The 16789-nt window shown below is 44.7% G+C and overlaps 2 protein-coding genes and 1 long non-coding RNA gene across 4 annotated transcripts in view; 2 read left to right on the forward strand and 1 right to left on the reverse strand.

Moving 5' to 3' along the window:
- Window positions 1-16789, reverse strand: part of LOC135213662 (uncharacterized) — a 153861-nt gene that overhangs the window by 122714 nt on the left and 14358 nt on the right. The window lies entirely within an intron of this gene.
- Window positions 10916-16789, forward strand: part of LOC135213661 (glutathione S-transferase theta-1-like) — a 41044-nt gene continuing 35170 nt past the window's right edge. Inside the window, exon 1 of the mRNA XM_064247720.1 lies at window positions 10916-11110. Coding sequence (XP_064103790.1) covers window positions 11005-11110 — 106 coding nt within the window. The 5' untranslated portion in view covers window positions 10916-11004. The remainder of the gene's footprint in view (window positions 11111-16789) is intronic.
- On the forward strand, window positions 13409-14786 carry LOC135213751 (uncharacterized). The gene is made up of 2 exons (XM_064247878.1): window positions 13409-13698; window positions 13812-14786. Exons 1-2 carry the CDS (start codon window positions 13633-13635, stop codon window positions 14784-14786), a joined length of 1041 nt encoding a protein of 346 aa, XP_064103948.1. The 5' UTR covers window positions 13409-13632.

The following is a 16789-nucleotide window of genomic DNA, read 5'->3' on the forward strand; positions in this document are numbered from 1 at the left end:
CTCGTCTCCGGACAAGAAGGCTCTCTCAGTTCTGGCCGGTCGAACAAGCTACTTCACCTCCTCTACTGCGACAGAGGCGTTTCTACGTGTCTTCGGACACCGTATTTGAATACCCCTTCGGTCCTCCTGAGAGGTTTCGACCTCGACGAGGACTGGAATGAGTCGGAGGACGGTATCGGCTCTCTCCTGTCAGGTGTCGATCAGCCCCACCCAGACGACGTTCACAGTGGCGGCAGACCCTTACCTACAGTATGAGTTCGTAACCCTCCTCGGGAAAACGTTTTCTCCTGACGATACGTTTTCCCAGGCTCTGAGAGGCCATCGCCGTCAGGCGATGGCTGCTCCTTTTCTTCTCCAACTGCTAGTTCCGCTGGGAAGGCGAGCCAGTATCCAATTCCTCCCCATTCCCTCTCTCCTTACGGCTACGAGGGAAAGGGGAGGGATCCTACAGAGATTTCTCTGTAAGATCCCACGTTAGGGGCTGCGCTACCGGGGGACCTTCGGGTCCTACCTGACGTAAGCCCCGGTCGTTGAGGAGGGATCCTGCCCCTTTCTCGATTTCTATGGGAATCGAGAGGTCCACCAGCCGATATCGTTTGACGAATTCGGTGGGGGGTTTCACAGAGTGCTTAGAATTCTACGGAATTTCTAGCGCACTCAGAGTGTTTGAGTTTTTTACGATCTCCAAACACTTAGGCGAGACCACGGTCCAAAGTGAGCGAGAATCCCCGATAATTGTTACACGATAATCGGGAACCTCGCTTATGCTCGAATTCCTGTAATTTCTAGCATTTGGAAGAAGACTGCTGCTGAAAGAAGAGTATCTCACAGTAGGCGATTAACTTGGAATAGAGAAGAACGGACGAGAACTTCCAGTTTGGCTTGAACTGTCGTCTTCGGTATTCTGTTCACCATTGAAGCTTTCCTTTGGGAAAGACTTCTCCTTCACTCTCTTGACTAGAGAACGAAGGCGGTCGATCTCCAATCCTTATTCTCATTCCTCGAGAGGAAAGAATTTAGGATGGAGGTCGTGGTACAGAACCTACAAATATACTACGTATATTACCCTCGCGACATGATTCTTTTAACAGTTGAATTGTCCGGGGGGTAGGCGCATACCATAGTTAACTCTACGGTTTGTGACCGAGACGAATTGTATCTTAATTGAACTGCAACTCGGGGTTGCCTGCAACCTCCCAGCAGTTATCAGTTTCGATTTTAGATACTTGGTATTGTCATGACAACACCAAATCAGCTTTTGTATTTACCGAAATCCGTTTCGTTTAAATATTGCTCGAGCGATTCTTTATGCTCGATGGTTCTAGCCGATGGCATTCCTTCGTGGAATAATGGATTACCTGGCAACTCAGAATGACGAGTCACCGAGAGCTACTGCGTATTGAACTACCTGATAGCAGCTCAGTATCAGCTAGGTTTCGGAGATGCACGGTCGGTTACGTCTCTCTCTCCCCTGGTTTGATTGACTACCGAACCGTATCTCTGCCCAACAATCATGGACTTAGGTCTCTGATTAACGGGGATTCTCGCAATAATGAAGGACCATCTACTGCTGTGACGCTCGATTTCATCGCCTTCGACATTGCGAGAATTTTCAACAGAGATATCTCTTGGACTCTTTCATCTTTCTGTTTACCGCACGGTAACAGAAGTCTGTACTAGTCTCCCGCTGCATCGCACCGCGATAATGCGAATGATTTTTGCAGACATCTGAGTTTGTCTTCAAAATATCTCGTATTCGTAGGTGTGCAATTATTCATTGCTCGCCCCGAATTAACAGATGTGTCAGAAGACATCGCCTACTCTCCGACCTGACAGCTCTACTTCCAAATGTTCAGCCCATGAGAAGCAGTTCTTCAGGCAGTATTCCCTGTCTCTTCATTACTGAAAAGCGCTCCGCTTTTATTGCAACTACGATCCTCACCGGACAGCAATGAATAGCGGTTAGCGTTCTCAGTCTTTGTAGCACAGGTTCAGAATCTTGAGAATCCTCTCGGTTCAGCTGTGAAGACGTAGGTTGCTTTTTCTGTACACCTTCGTCTTCAACGACACATAGTGTTGTTTCTCCTTAGCTGAGAATCAACTATACTATGAGATATCTTGCCATGAGGGACCTCGGTCTCTAGAAGGCAATTGACTTTCGCCTGTTGGGCACATGCCTTAAGAGAATCATCACCTCGCCTTCTGGCATCGGTGACGAACAAATTATTTGTTTAGTCTCTTGGCATAACCTTTTTAAGGCGAAGGTCACGTGACTTGCTCGGATGCTTGGACAACTTGCCTCCTTCCAAACGCAGTCAGTCGGCAGCTGTCAGAGCTCCCGAGTCAGTTACGAACTACGCTGTTGACTTAGTTCTGTTGTTACAAAGCAATCATTACTTCGTTTTAATAGCTTGTCACAGTACCCATACCATCGACACCCACCATTGAGTGTCGGTGTCCTATCCACTACCGAGAAGAACTTCACTGCATGGGGATAGGAGAATGTGAGACACTTCGCTGCAGACCGATAGACCAGTATGGGTACAGGACATCACCGAAGTCGAGAAGAGGGATAGGTCATACGACCATTCCCTTCTTTTCCTCTGAGGTAATTGCATGACTTTTCCTGCGAAGTCAAGCATCCAGGGGATAGGGATTCGTGACGCTCGATTTCGTACCGACTTCGTAGCGAAGACTCAGAACCCTTCGGTTCCTGACGATCGGTTAGAGTCCTTCACAATCCCCTCCCTAATGGACTTCACCGCCTTCGATGCGAAGGAGATGCTGCTTTGTCCTGTGAAAGCGCGACCGCGCTTTCTGAAGAAGAAACTCGACATCCCAGGCTGAGTGTTGAAGACTCTTCGTCAGCACCAAGATGACCTAGAAGTACACTCCCTCGAGTTACACAAGAAATTCTCCGTGGCGCAGGTACTGAAGGCAGGGGTCTGGTACAACCAGACCACTGGCACCTCCTTCTACCTTTTGGATATTGCCCACAGGTCCTTGGATCGTTTTCCTTGGGACCCGTGGTGGCTGCTCAACACGTTGTGTAGCTAACCCAGACCCTAGCAGGCTGAACAGCATCGAGTCCTGGTGTTACTGTAAGAATAGATAAGTGAATGAGAGAGTGACTGGCTTCTCTTCCTATCTTTTTCTCCCCCTCTACCTGTGGGTAGAGGGATACGGTCATCACCTTGCTGGATAGGACGAGATGCCGGTGAGCTACTCGACAGAGCCCCATCCTATCCCTTTCACTAGGGATGGGAGCGAATATCCACCACTTCCTCCTACAAGGGGGGGGAAGTGGATGCCAACAAGAGACAAACCATAACTTTATGTTGCCTCTTGCAAATAGGAACTTGTTCTTGTTTGCTGGTACAAAGAGATACGCTTGCCTCTCTCTTAGTACTTGGTCCAGAGGTCTGACCATTGATCCTGCGGTGCACACCCCGATCAATCGGACAGAGGCTTGGATCCCTCCCTCGCTCTTACGACCAGGGAGGCATTCCAAGGTTGGGCGAACACCAGTCTGTTCACAAAAGACTCAGATTCCTCCCACCAAGAAGTGAGTCTTCCTATTGTAAAAGGACCGAAGGTTTGTATGCCGTGTCGGAACAAATGACAATTTGTCCAAAATTGCATTTTTCCTAACTATACAAACCTGAGGTCCTTTTACACATAGTCCCACCTCATGCCACCCCTCACTCTGCAGTTTTTGCTTGGGCCAAAAGCAAAAGTGATTTGTTTACCTCCCAGTCGCGCGCGCGTGCCTGTCGGACAAGCAGTTAACTACCGAACCCCTTGTTCGAAAGCTTACGACCTATCCAGCTGCCGCTAGTACCTTCCTATTGTAAAAGGACCTCAGGTTTGTATAGTTAGGAAAAATGCAATTTTGGACAAATTGTCATTTTAAAATGGTACAAAAATGATGTCAAAGTGACGAAATAATTTCCGAGATGTGTCACAGATACTTTTCAGTGCAGCAAGAAAGAAATTCGCGCTTGCGCGCCTGCGTAACGATTGTAAACAAAACAACACCTTGATCCGTGAACTCCCAGCATCCCCCAAGGCGTGTGATTCAAGAGTTTTCGGCTGGTAGGCCTAAAAGTATTTTTCCGCGAATTTTAAAAAAAACTTTTGTATGTCGACGTAAATACGTCCAGTCGGCACCCGAGAGACAAAATGTCGACGTAAAATACGTCCAGTCGGCGTTTAAGGGTTAATCAAATGTTAGGAGAGGATGGAAAGTAAGATGGAGGAAAGGAAATACAAACAAAGATACAGTAAAAGGACTGAAATGGATTGCAGCTAGTGGCCAAAGGGATGCTGCAAAGAACTTTAAAGTAATGCCTACAGTACATCACATGAGATGCACTGATGTCACTACCCCCACGGGGCATAATTCAGTAGCCTAGCTGAATGCAAGTCATAGATGTTCCCATGAGAATATAAACCTTCATTGTTCACTTACAAGTATGTACAAACCTTCAGCCTTTACATTGGGAAAATTCTCCTGCACAGCTGGAAACCAGTTGAGAAGAAAATCAACGTACATAATGCACTTATCTTGCTTGCCCCAGAGAATCTCATAATAGCTTAATGTTCTCTTAACTGGGTTTAAGAGCAGATGTGCGTTGCTCATCTTCTGCCATTTTCATTTACAATTAATTCTATTTTCTATGTTTTGAATGGTGTATAGTATTGTGCCTTTTGTATATATAATGTTTGCTTCGTCATCATTCAAACATATGATTTACGTAAACCTTGCGCTAAGAAGCAGAGGAATTTCCCTGATATTGCCAACAACCCTTGCTTCTGTTACCTAGCTTCATTTGAAACTGATCCTCATGTAACTTGTAGCAGGTATAGATGTCAGGTTTGCAATTTATAAGTAGCAACTTTTCTGAATGTTTTAATTGGTCTCCTGAGCATTGGAGGCGTTTCAAGTCGAAGTAGTACAAGGGGAAGGGCACTGCTCAGCCAGGGGAGAGTTTTGACTCTTTGATGGTGGCTTATGACGCCATTCCTTCTTGTTCCTTTTCTCCTTCCCCGAATCGTCTTCCTGCTGCTTCTTCCTTGGAAAAATTTACCCCTTCACATTCATTTGTTGTCTCTTCAATAGATGTTCCTGAGGGGGTTTTGGGAGATTGTATTGTTTATTTTTGGTTATCTTCCTCCTTCTGAGGGGGTAGGAGCACCCCTTCCACCTTAGGTGGAGGACGAGATTCTGTTTGTGATTTAATTTCAGATTCGGATGTAGTAGATGGCTCTACTCTCCATGAGTTGACCTTAGGCCTTCCTGGAGAACCTCAGTTGCGGGACTACTGGCAGTCCCCAGTTATCAGCGGCCTGCTTTTATGGTGCTTGTTTAGCCGATAATAGAGAATTGGTGTTGATACATAACTACAGAGGTGCCATTAACTGGTTATCAGTGCTGATAAGAGTAAAAAATTTCCGATTTTCAGTTATCAGCGATTTTTGCTTACCATCAAGCCATCAGAATGGAACTCCCTGCCCCATAACTGGGAAACTGCCTCTATTTTCTCATCTGATGGCATCCCATCTCCTCGCTTCTGCTAATGGGAACGTTTCGTCTGCTGTGTCGGTGATGTCTTCACAAATGACTTCTGCAGCTAATTATGTGATGGATGACTGTGTATTGGCCGTTGCTTCTGGCCGTATTTCTACATCTGTATATCCCTAATTCGATGATGTTCTGCATATGGCCAGTCCGTCCCAGCTTCATGCAACTGGTCCTTCGTTGTCTACTGCTTGTACTCTTCAGGCGTTGCTGGAGAGGGTTGCAGTCCTCAAAGAGATCAATCACTCCATTTCTACGGTACGTAGGAGAAAACGCCTTATATCTCCACTTTCAGATTCTCAAAAGTCATTGTCTTCCTTGATTTGTGTGGTCCCAAGAAGATGTTGGAAGATGAGGAACTTTGTGCTTTCTCCAAATAAAAAGATTCCCACACTCCATTTGGATTCCTGCTCTGCTTCTCCTGTTCCGGTGGGGGGAGGGGCGGTGATCACTACTCTCATCATGGCCATATTCCAGCCAAGGTTGTTACGGGCGCCTCTACGGCCGTTTCTACAAGAAAACCACATGGCCACTTGATCACGGCCTTATCTTCTACCGATCACCAGGAAGTTATGGATTTTCTTAAAGCACCAGATCAGGCTTTGCCTGAGGTAGCAGCAAATCAGCCCTTGTCTGAGGTAAATGTTATTCCTTGTCTCCCAATTTTGCAGAAGTGGCTGCCAGACCATCGACTAAAAGAAGAAAAGACGACAAGGCTCCCGTCAAGAAACTGCGACCTCCTTCAGACCGGTCTTCAAGTCTTGAGAAGTTCCTTGACCCCAAGAAAGAAGCAAAGACATTGGTAGGATTACACATGGCCAATCTTGCTGATTTTGCTTTAGAACAGGTAGATGCTCTTGTCTGTCAAAAAGACAATTTGCTACATTCTGGCCAATCTTTCAAGCTGCTCCTCCCTACTCTCCATAGGCACAGGCATTTTTATACCACTCCAAGAGTCATTCTGCAACCAAGACAGTTGGATTTGGACTTCATTCAGTTGGGACTGAGCCTTTCCTTAGATCAATTTTGGGGGGGACAGCACTTCTAATACCTTCCAAGAGGCAGCTTCTATGGAGGCTTCAGCTTTCGTAGCCTTACAAATAATGTCTTTGCTAGACTTGTGGACTGCCTTCATAAAGGATTCTAACGATGTTCATCCTTCTTTCATCTCTTACAATCTAGGGACAAAACAAAACCATTTCTTTTCTGATCCACTATGTTAGCATTAAGGAACGGGACATTATTAGAATCATCTTGTCTTTTTCCGAAAGACCAAGTTCAAGCCACGATTGGTCTAAGAAGAGCTAATAACAATGAATGTCTGGTTCTGCAAGCAGTCTCTAAATCGTCAGGCCCTGCTCGTTCCAATGTAGCTAGAGCAAGGCAACAAACTTCACAGAGGAACCAGACTATGATGGGTTCTCGTAGGGACTGAAAACCATCTCCTAAAGCTACGAAGACTTCCTCTCAACAATACCCCCTTCAGTCACGGCCTCCTAGAGGCAGAAGGGGAAACAAGCAGAGCTAGAGGAGGGAAATGCTAGAGAGGGCACCCTTCCCCATCTGCTGCTTTTGGGGGTGGTTTCTGGCGAGCCATTGGATGACTTTGCAGCAACTAGGAGTGGAAGATTGGATGGTAGATGTTCTTCAGGTAGGATGTCTATTCCCTTTTGAGTTTTGTCCTCCTCTCACAGATCGTTCTCTCCATCAGAAGTCATACCTTCCAGGCTCACCAAAGGATGTGGCTCTCCAGAACAAGGTGAAGGTGATGATGGAGAAGGGAAAAGTGTGGAAGTAGTGAAGGATTTCTTCATGGGTTTCTACAGTCAGGTTTTCTTAGTAGAGAAGGCATCGGGCACCTGGAGACCAGTTATAGATCTATCAGGAAACTTTACATCAGGAAGACTTGTTTCAAAATAGAAACCCCGTATGGTTCTAGCTGCCATCAGACAGAACGACTTTATGTTAACAATACATAGACCTGAAGGATGCCTACTTCCAGATGCCAGTTCCTCAGTCATCTTGCAAATTCCTTTGATTCGTTTGATTCATTCTGAGAGAGATGGTTTATCAGTTCAAAGCTTCATGCTTCGGCCTTTTGACCACCTTCAACATCCACAGGACAACCTGGATGTTTTACGCCTTTCCGCACTGCTGCTTGATTCATCAGGTGATCAACAGGGTAATGACCTCCCAGAACCTCAGAATGACTTTGGTGGCTCCCTCGTGGCCACACACTGAGTGATACCCCAACTTTCTAGCTCTGTTGACAGAAGTTCTGAGAGACATTCCTCCTTTGCACAGTATTCTTTGCCAGCCTCACATCGAAAGATATCATCAGTCTGTCAAGTCCCTATCTCTTCACAGTCAGAGACTATCCAGTATCTCTTGTGAGTGAGAGGCTTTTCTCACAGGGCAGCATTTGAGAGATATCTGGGGGTATCAAGAAATCATCAACAGCTGTGTAAGCTGTGTACCAGGGAAAGTTGGCAGTTTACTGTGATTGGTGAAGTCAGTGGGGCTTCTCTTCAGTTGAACTTCTATTCAGCAAGTAGCTGACTTCCTCATTTTCATATGTAGGGAAAACCTCCTTTCAGTGTCAGCCATTAAGGGCTATAGGACTGCCTTGGGACTAGTTCTTCTTCTGAAGAGAGTGGACCTTTCTTCCTCACGAGAGATCTTAATACTCTTATGGAGTTTCAAGTAATCCTGTCCACTTAAAGAACTCAAGCCTCCTTGCTGGGATTTGAAGCTGGTTCTTAGCAGCCTTACTTGTGCCCCTTACGAGCCCTTACAGGGTTCATGAGATATGGCTTTAACCCTTAAGATGGTATTTTTACTTCCCTTAGCATCAACCAAAAGAGTGTAGGAACTTCGTGGCCTCTCTTTTGAGGTGAAACACTCGAGGGGCTTGGGTTTGGTACCTTTTGAGTTTGTTCTGGAATTCGTCGCCAAGACTCGGAATCCATCGGATTTTGATGACAGATTCAAGTCCTTTTCGATTCTGTCCTTTGCAGTTTTTGTTGGCAATGATCCCAATGAAATGCTCTTAGGTCCAGTTCAGGCACTACACTACAACATAAGAAAACTCAATACCTGACACCTGGTTGTCAAAGGCTTTTTGTTAGTGCTGGCCAGAACTAGAAAGAAGTGTCCAAGAATACCATCTCCTTCTGGTTATGGGAGGTTATCAGGAGTGCATACATATACTTCTTCTAATGTAGATGACGGCTCAATGTGACCTAAAGCTCATGATGTCAGGGCTATCAACTCCTCCTTCATGATGGCTTGTACATGGAATTGTTAGACCACCTTTACCTCTTTCTACCAGAAGGACATCACACATAGGTCCTTGGACACATTTTCCTTGGGTCCGGTGGTGGCTGCCCAACAAGTTGTCCAACTCACCCAGAGCTCCTTGTGGCCAAGTTGTATCTAGTATCTAGTCTAGATGTTGGTGTGAAAGAGATTGTGATTTCAGTGAAAGGTCTTATTCCTTTCAACAATGAATAAATCTCAGAAATAGAAGTAATGCCACTCTTCCCTCTGTAAGCAAGGGAAGTCTCTTCATAGATCAAAGTAGTTAACCAATTGTTTGTTTTCTACAGCAAATACAAATCCTCCCTTTTTTCTTTTTGCATGCTGTGGAATAGTATTCCCATTGTGGCAAAGCCCGGATATCTGGCTACTATGAAAACCTTTTATCTTTTAGTCAGAGGCTTTCGACTCCTTCCTATACCCCAACAATGGTCAGAAAGCAAGCCCAGGTGAGCTGAACCTGTTGTCGGTCATTGCTTACTTTTCCTCCCGCCAATAAGTGTCTCCCAATGTAAAGGCCAAAGGTTTGTATTCATATAAGAACAAATCGCAAATTTTTAATCAATTTGTAGTTTTCCTAACATAAAAACCTGAGGCATTTACATTAATGGCCCACCGCAGTTACCCCTCATTCAGTTTTCCTGGGCTGGAAGACCACTGAGGCATCACGAGATTCTCTGAGGCAAGTGAGATGAGACTTCTCCCATTCACTGGCCCCACTGAATGATGCTGTGTATTATTCTGCCATACCATACCTTGATTGTATTATGTTGAATTTTTTTCTTAAACAGTTTCCAGCTGCACAGGAGAATTTTCCCAATATAAAAGTCTCAGGTTTTTATATTAGGAAAAATACAATTGATTAAAAATTTGATACAGGCAGTTCCTGGATATCGGCGGACTCTGTTAATGGCGACCTGGTTTTATGGCGCTTGTCTAGTGCCATAAAATCAGCAGTTTATGGTGCCATAACAGGCCAAGTTTCAGTTACAGTGGTCCCCCCGTATTTGCGGGGGATGCGTACCAGACCCCCCCCCCTCCCCCCTTCCCCCCAAGAATAGTTGGAACCCATATAAAAATGCTTAAAACCTATTTTGTTAGTTAGAACTCAAGAAAAACCATTTAAAAATGTTTTATATCTGTTTTTTTAATAGCTTTATCACAAAAAGTGCATTTTATGATGAAATTGAAAAAAACCCAGGAATTTGTGGATATTTCTCATAGAAAAATACTGTGAATAGGTGAATTTGAGGAGGAAATATTCCAAGAAATCTGCAAATGTGTGAGTCCATGACCGGAGAATGCGAATAGGGGGGTTCCACTGTAATGGCATCATAAGATGCTGATAATAGTTATGGCGCCATAACATACCTGACAGAGGCACCATTAACCGGTAATTGATGCCATGAAGTGAAACTTGGAGCCACAAGCACTGTAAATTGCCAAGTCTAAGTTAACGGCAGTTTTTGCTTATCAGTACCCGCTGAGAATGGAACCCCTACCTATAACCGGGGACTGCCTGTACTGTCCCTACCTTCCTTTGGATACAAACCTGCATCTTCTGTATGAATGTACCTTTAGAAAAACTGGTACATTCATTGAAGTTTAGTAACAAGGTAGTTAACTTTAGGCAAGTATGTGAGTGGTTGGGGTACTGCCCACTCACTTGCATGTCAACCCCACTTTTCTTTTGACCATCATTGAGTCAAGATATTCCTGTTGCTGCTTTGGTCACAGAGCTCAGTTTGGTTTTGAAGCTTTTTATTTAATGTGCTTACTTACATATAAATAATGTAACCCTTCCTACCAAGAGACGCTCTGAGCCTTCAAACCATAAAAAATGTTGAAAAAAAGAGGAGGGAAAGGAAGAAAACATTGCATCATCATCAGCACAGGATATTATGTCACTGTTAACAATGTTAGCAACACACATTTTATGATATGAGATCTTGGAGGAACCTTTAGACATACTGATAAAAGATGCTTATGGTATAAGATGCTTATGATAAGATATCAGACACATAACAGTTGGTGGAATTATGCCAGCACTACTGCTAGTTTTTCTATGACAATCAGTGTTTTGATGGCTTGCCAAGATCTTGACCATGAAGCTGTATTATGATTTGATGTCGCAGCCATCCAGGGCTGTTTATATTTTTGTGCAAAAGGCCAAAATACCTTATGAAGACTTTAAAGTAGATTTAATGACAGGTAAGTGTGCTGTGCATTCTTGTATTACTTCTCTCAAGATTATGGTCTCAATGTCAGGTGAAGGTGGGTTTTTATTTTATTTTTATTTTTGTACTTTTTTGTCAATTTTCCATTAACTTTCTTTTTTCCAATCCTCATTAGTTGTCGTGCTTTACTAAAGTTTTTTCTGGGTCGACCTGTGTTCGCCGGTGAAAAGGTCCTTCTTAATACTTTTCTGATATAAATAATTTCCAAATATACCAGAGAAGTTAAACCATTGGTATGCAGAGGTTACTACCCTCGCACGAGCACCTCAAGGGCGTCGTGTATAAAGAAAGGGCGTGTGAAAGCCACTAAACACAGGTCATCTTCCAATTAGATTACTCCTTCGTCAACATATGAACACGGGATGTGCCGACACAACGGTCTCCACCACACCGCTCCGACTCACCCAGTCCCCGCCCGATGCGAGCGCCATCTTACATCCTTCTTTTGGACTCGTGAGCGTTGTAATTGTGCGAATCGTGTCTGTATTTTCTGCGATTTCTGGATTTTATTTGTCATCATGGCTGAAGCTCTACCTTCACCTGGACCAATGTTAAGTACCATAAATTCTGTTTGCTTGTAAAAAACAGCTTATGAATCGGTATTTACCGTAATTTTTGGGGTTTATGATAGCTATGGTACGGGCCTGCGCTCACAACCGATCGTAAACAAAGCATGTTGGTTTCGGTATGCCCCTACGTGTAGTTTAAAGATAGCTTTTAGCTTTCCTTTTTAATGCCACACTCGATAGTTCGTCTCACAGAGTGTTTACTGTGCAGATTATATATTCAGTTTAACTTCAGGAATTTGTACGTATTTGCACAGTTTATAATTTTGGACCTCACGAGTCCCGTTATTATTATAAAGTAGTCTTGTTTAAGCGAGGAAGAGGGCTCCTTTGGACAGTCAGAAGTAGTGCATATTTATTAACATCTTACATGTCCAAACAGTATTTAAAACGTTGAGAAAATTCTTTACGGTTTTAGTCTATAAGGTGAAATACCGCGTCAGACCATCGGGCCGCGGTTACGGTTGGCCTTTTGTGGTGTTTTACGCTAGGCCTCTCTTCCTCGCTTACTCATGTCCTTATTTATGAATATCAGTGTATGTAGTTTTATGGTTTATCATAAGGAACTGGTCGTTCATATACGAAGTGTATTAACTATTGTCTATACTGAAAGAGGCTGGAGACATCCCCCTCTTTTCAGTTACCTTGTAGTAGCCCGCTCGAACAATATTACTAACAAGGTTGGATTATTTCCCCCTTTTGTTAGTCTAAGTTAAGGACTATCTTAACAGTTCTAAGTACATAGGTTACAGAGAATGGGGAAAGATGTCCCCCTTCCGTGTGCAAAAGAGGCTGGATTAATCCCCCTCTTTCGTGACCTGATTGTACTTTAAGCTTGGCTACGTATTAAGGTTATTAGGCTTTAGTTTTTTTTAATCTAGATAAACTATTATAGTTTTATGTTTCATTCAGGTTTTCCATACATGAGGTAGTACCATTCTTGAACATAGTTAGCCTAGGCCTCTGTTCTTGGTCCAGACCGATAACATTGTGTCGTAGAGTGCCACCAAGTGTTAATGACAATGATAAACGTAGTCTTGGGAACCACTTGCTATAGTGTTCCCCGACTTTACCGAAGAATTGACTTTAATAGGTAATTCTGCTTTTGGTGGTACTATACACTATAAGTTATCGCGAATGGTCCATTAACATCGTGGTTAAGATCAACCACTATCGGCCGCCATTTGCGTTTCTTTCGGTATTCCGCCCAGCATGTTCTATCATAAACCCCCCTTCCTTTCTTCCCCCGCCATGGCTTGGGGAAGATATGGAAAAGGTGGAGTGGTAGATAATTCAATAAGAATTACCTTACGGAACTCCGTTCGTCGGAGATCCACCGACGGAGACTCCGTCTTATTAAAGGTTACCATTAGAAATGTTAGTTGATTTTATCATGTAGTATGAGATATTTTGGCACATCATCTCCGGCATTGACTAGGCCGATTGGGAACACCTTCCCCGGTTAGGCTTTCCGTTTTCTCGATATGGTACACATCCTCAGCTCCAGTAATATGGCTCCGGTGATATACTTCACCGGAGATTAGCATGACTAAATATTATTCTATAAAAAGAAATATGGATTTACCTTGTTGATACGATAGTCAATTTCTCCGGAGATCACCGGACATCCGGGATATACGGAATAAAATTGTGAATATTTCGGTTTAACATACGTTACACTCTCCGTTTAATAATATTAGCTACAACGAGACTGTATATGCATGCTAAGTTAAGAATACTGGCATGCTCTATTTCTAAGTTAGTTCATTAAGGAGAGTGAGTACTTATTTAAAATATTATATTACAGAAAGTCCGTTGCGCCTTCCAAGGATGCCCTGGGAATTTCAGCGATCCGGTGGGACATGACTGCTGTCGGTCCCACGCTCATTGCTCGATCTCGTTCATTGCTGAAGAGGGCCAGACCCCGTACATGATCTGGTTCCCGGAGTCGTGCGCATGGTGTTTTGAGTTGACCTCAATCTTGTTAAACGATGAGGTAAGATCAAGGAACAAATGGGTATACAATTCTTGATTGTTTGATTAATATAGACATAGTTATAGTTTAAGTGTTAGTCAATGCGACCCATTTATTCCTATCCCCTCTTACAGGCGGATGAGGAGAGTTTGAAGGCGGCCAAGGCAAGTCTCCGGCAGTGGGTGTCTGGATTCGGCCGTAACGCTCCACAAGGTTGCCCTTATGTGTTGGATAACACTCTAGCTACCCGTCTGTTCCCCGGTTCTCCGTCGGCTGGAGTAAAGAGTGAAGTAGCGGCTCCGATTATAGAAGCCATTCGAGCGGCTATGGCTCCAAACCAGGACGACCAGCAACTGACGGGAGATGTTGCTGCTCTAGACATCCATCTAGAACCGATGGATGAGCAGGTAAGTGGCGTAGAGGTTCCGGCAGGATCCTTCATTTCTCCTACCCCCTCTTCTTCTTCCTCTTCTTTTCTAGGCTTCGATAAATCTGTTCCTTCACCTTGGGAAGGTTCTAGGTCAGTCCGACCCAAGGTGAAGCCTTTGAAGGCATCAAAGCCTTCATCAAAGGCGTCTAAGTCAACTCCGTTGGCGAAATCAGCGTCGTCTCCGGCCCCTAGGCCATCGACGTCGTATGATTCTTCGCCAGCTGCCAAGGCACCTCCTCCTTCTAAAGGACAGAGGGGTAAGTCCGCTAAACACAAGACGTCGGAGCTTGACTTGCAATCTGACCTCCTCGTAGACAAACTTTTATCAAGGTTTAGAGAGGTAGTGGATGAGAGGCTGGATGAGAGAATTCCTCCTACTCCGGCTCCCACTCCAGCCACGCAGTCGGTGACTGACATAGTGGCGGAGCAGCTAAAACCGATCAGAGATCTGATCGCAGGTATACTCCAATCCGGAACTCAAGCTGCTCCATCGACAGTTCCGGATGCATCGAAATTACCGCCGTTCGATAAGAACAACCCTTGGCGGTTTGCACTCCACTCCAGCGCTCCATACTTGGATGGAACACTAACCCTTGAGGGTCTGGGTACTCGACCATTGTCAGATTTCGAGTTCTACCCAGAAGGACTTCAGTTTCCTTCAATGGATTTGTCAGACTGACGGAGAATGCACTAGTCAGAATGGATAAAGTTCCTAAGGAAACAGTGATTTTCCCGAAGGAACAAGCCCAAGCTGTCTGGGCTCGCATTATGACCGATTGGGGTTGTACAAACACAAAATTAACCCCTCACAAAGGATCGTATACGATCTTTACATCTCCACAGGACATCGCTTCTCCGTTCATTGATAAGATCACAGAACTTACAATTCAGGCTGAGAATGATGATCTGCCAATGCCGACTCTCAAAGAGACGGATGCTACCTCCCTCCTCATGCCAGCCACTAGAGAATTCTGGCAGGACGTTCCGTCCACTTTCACAGTCGGAAAACTAGACGCAGACTGTGCGTCTTCTTTGTTTTCAGAAAGACTCCCGAAACTACCGGATAACTTACTGAAGGCAGAGTTTGAGGCAAGATCAAGGTTGGCTAGGTCCATCAACGCAGTGACATCACTGGAGTTGGTGGCCTCCATATATAAAGAAGAGCAGCTTTTCAAGGTCTTAGCTAAGAGCCTCTTACAAACTTATCAGCTGGACCTCCATGAATTCATTGCAGCCAGGAAAACTGCAGGGAACATGTGTTAGCTGAGGCGACTATTAGGCACGAGCCTAATAGACTGCTCAAGTCTCTTCTGGGGAAAGAATCTATTTCCTCAAGAAGAAGTAGACAAGGTGCTACAGGAGGCGGCCAGGACGAACCAAAACCTTCGAGTTCGTTGGGGTCTCTCTTCCAAACGGAAGTTCGACCCTACAGCAAAGCACCAGAACCCAAAGAAGAAACAAAAGTATTTTACTACTTACAAGGGGTTCCGAAGTCAGCAGCGCCAACAAACAAATCCTCCAACCCAAGTGTCGAAACCTTCGACATCAAAAACCACGCAACCACAAACAATTCATGATTGTACCCGCAACCGTCAGGGCGTACAGTCACCAGCCACTGCAGCATGGATGTCTTCTCCGGCCATTTAACCCGGCCTACGAAGCCACCGGAGCCTTTCGAGGATACCCTCGACCAATCCGGTGGTATAGAGCTAGAGACAGTTCCGCCAACGAGGCGGACCTAGAACCAGAGGCGCAAGGGGTGGTAGAGGATATAAGCCGACCCATAATCAATGAGAAGGACCGGGTAGGAGGGAGACTGTACCGGTTCAGAGATCAATGGACCTTCAGCCCTTGGGCACACAGTATTGTTTCCAAGGGTCTGGGTTGGAAGTGGAAGAATGGGTCCCCCACCTCCTCCGGTGAATTTCTTTCAGACACCTACACCAGATCTGAAAGAATACAAAGATCTCCTACAGAAAAAAAGCTATAAAGAGAGTAAAAACCCGCCTGAAATTCCAGGGACGTCTGTTCACTGTTCCAAAGAAGAATTCGAACAAAAGAAGAGTAGTCCTGGACTTGTCCAAACTGAATTCTTACATTCTCTGCGACAAGTTCCGTATGCTGACTGTCTCACAGGTACGGACCTTACTTCCCCGTGGGGCCGTCACCACCTCTATAGATCTTACAGACGCTTATTATCATGTTCCGATGGCAAGAAATTTCTCTCCCTACCTAGGCTTCCGCTTAGGCAGAAAATCCTATGCATTCAAGGTGATGCCGTTCGGCCTCAACATTGCTCCCAGGATATTTACGAAACTAGGAGAGACAGTATTACAACAACTCAGGAACCAAGGAATACTGCTAGTAGCCTACCTAGACGATTGGCTCATTTGGGCGAAAACAGTAGAAGATTGCCACAAAGCAACAAACAAAGTAATTCAGTTCTTGCAAAGTCTAGGATTTCAGTTGAACTTCGAAAAATCCCGGCTACAACCAGCAAGTCAGTTCGATTGGCTGGGATTCATTGGGACTTGAAAGAGCACAAGCTATCTCTTCACCCAAGAAAGCCAAAGAGATAGCATTAGCAACGAAACAATTGATCAAGAACAAAATGATAACAAGACGAGCTTTAGAAAGAATTCTCGGCTTACTCCAATTTGCCTCAGTAACAGACGTCCTACT

The sequence above is a fragment of the Macrobrachium nipponense genome, chromosome 43, assembly GCF_015104395.2.
Source record: "Macrobrachium nipponense isolate FS-2020 chromosome 43, ASM1510439v2, whole genome shotgun sequence".
NCBI lineage: Eukaryota > Metazoa > Arthropoda > Malacostraca > Decapoda > Palaemonidae > Macrobrachium > Macrobrachium nipponense.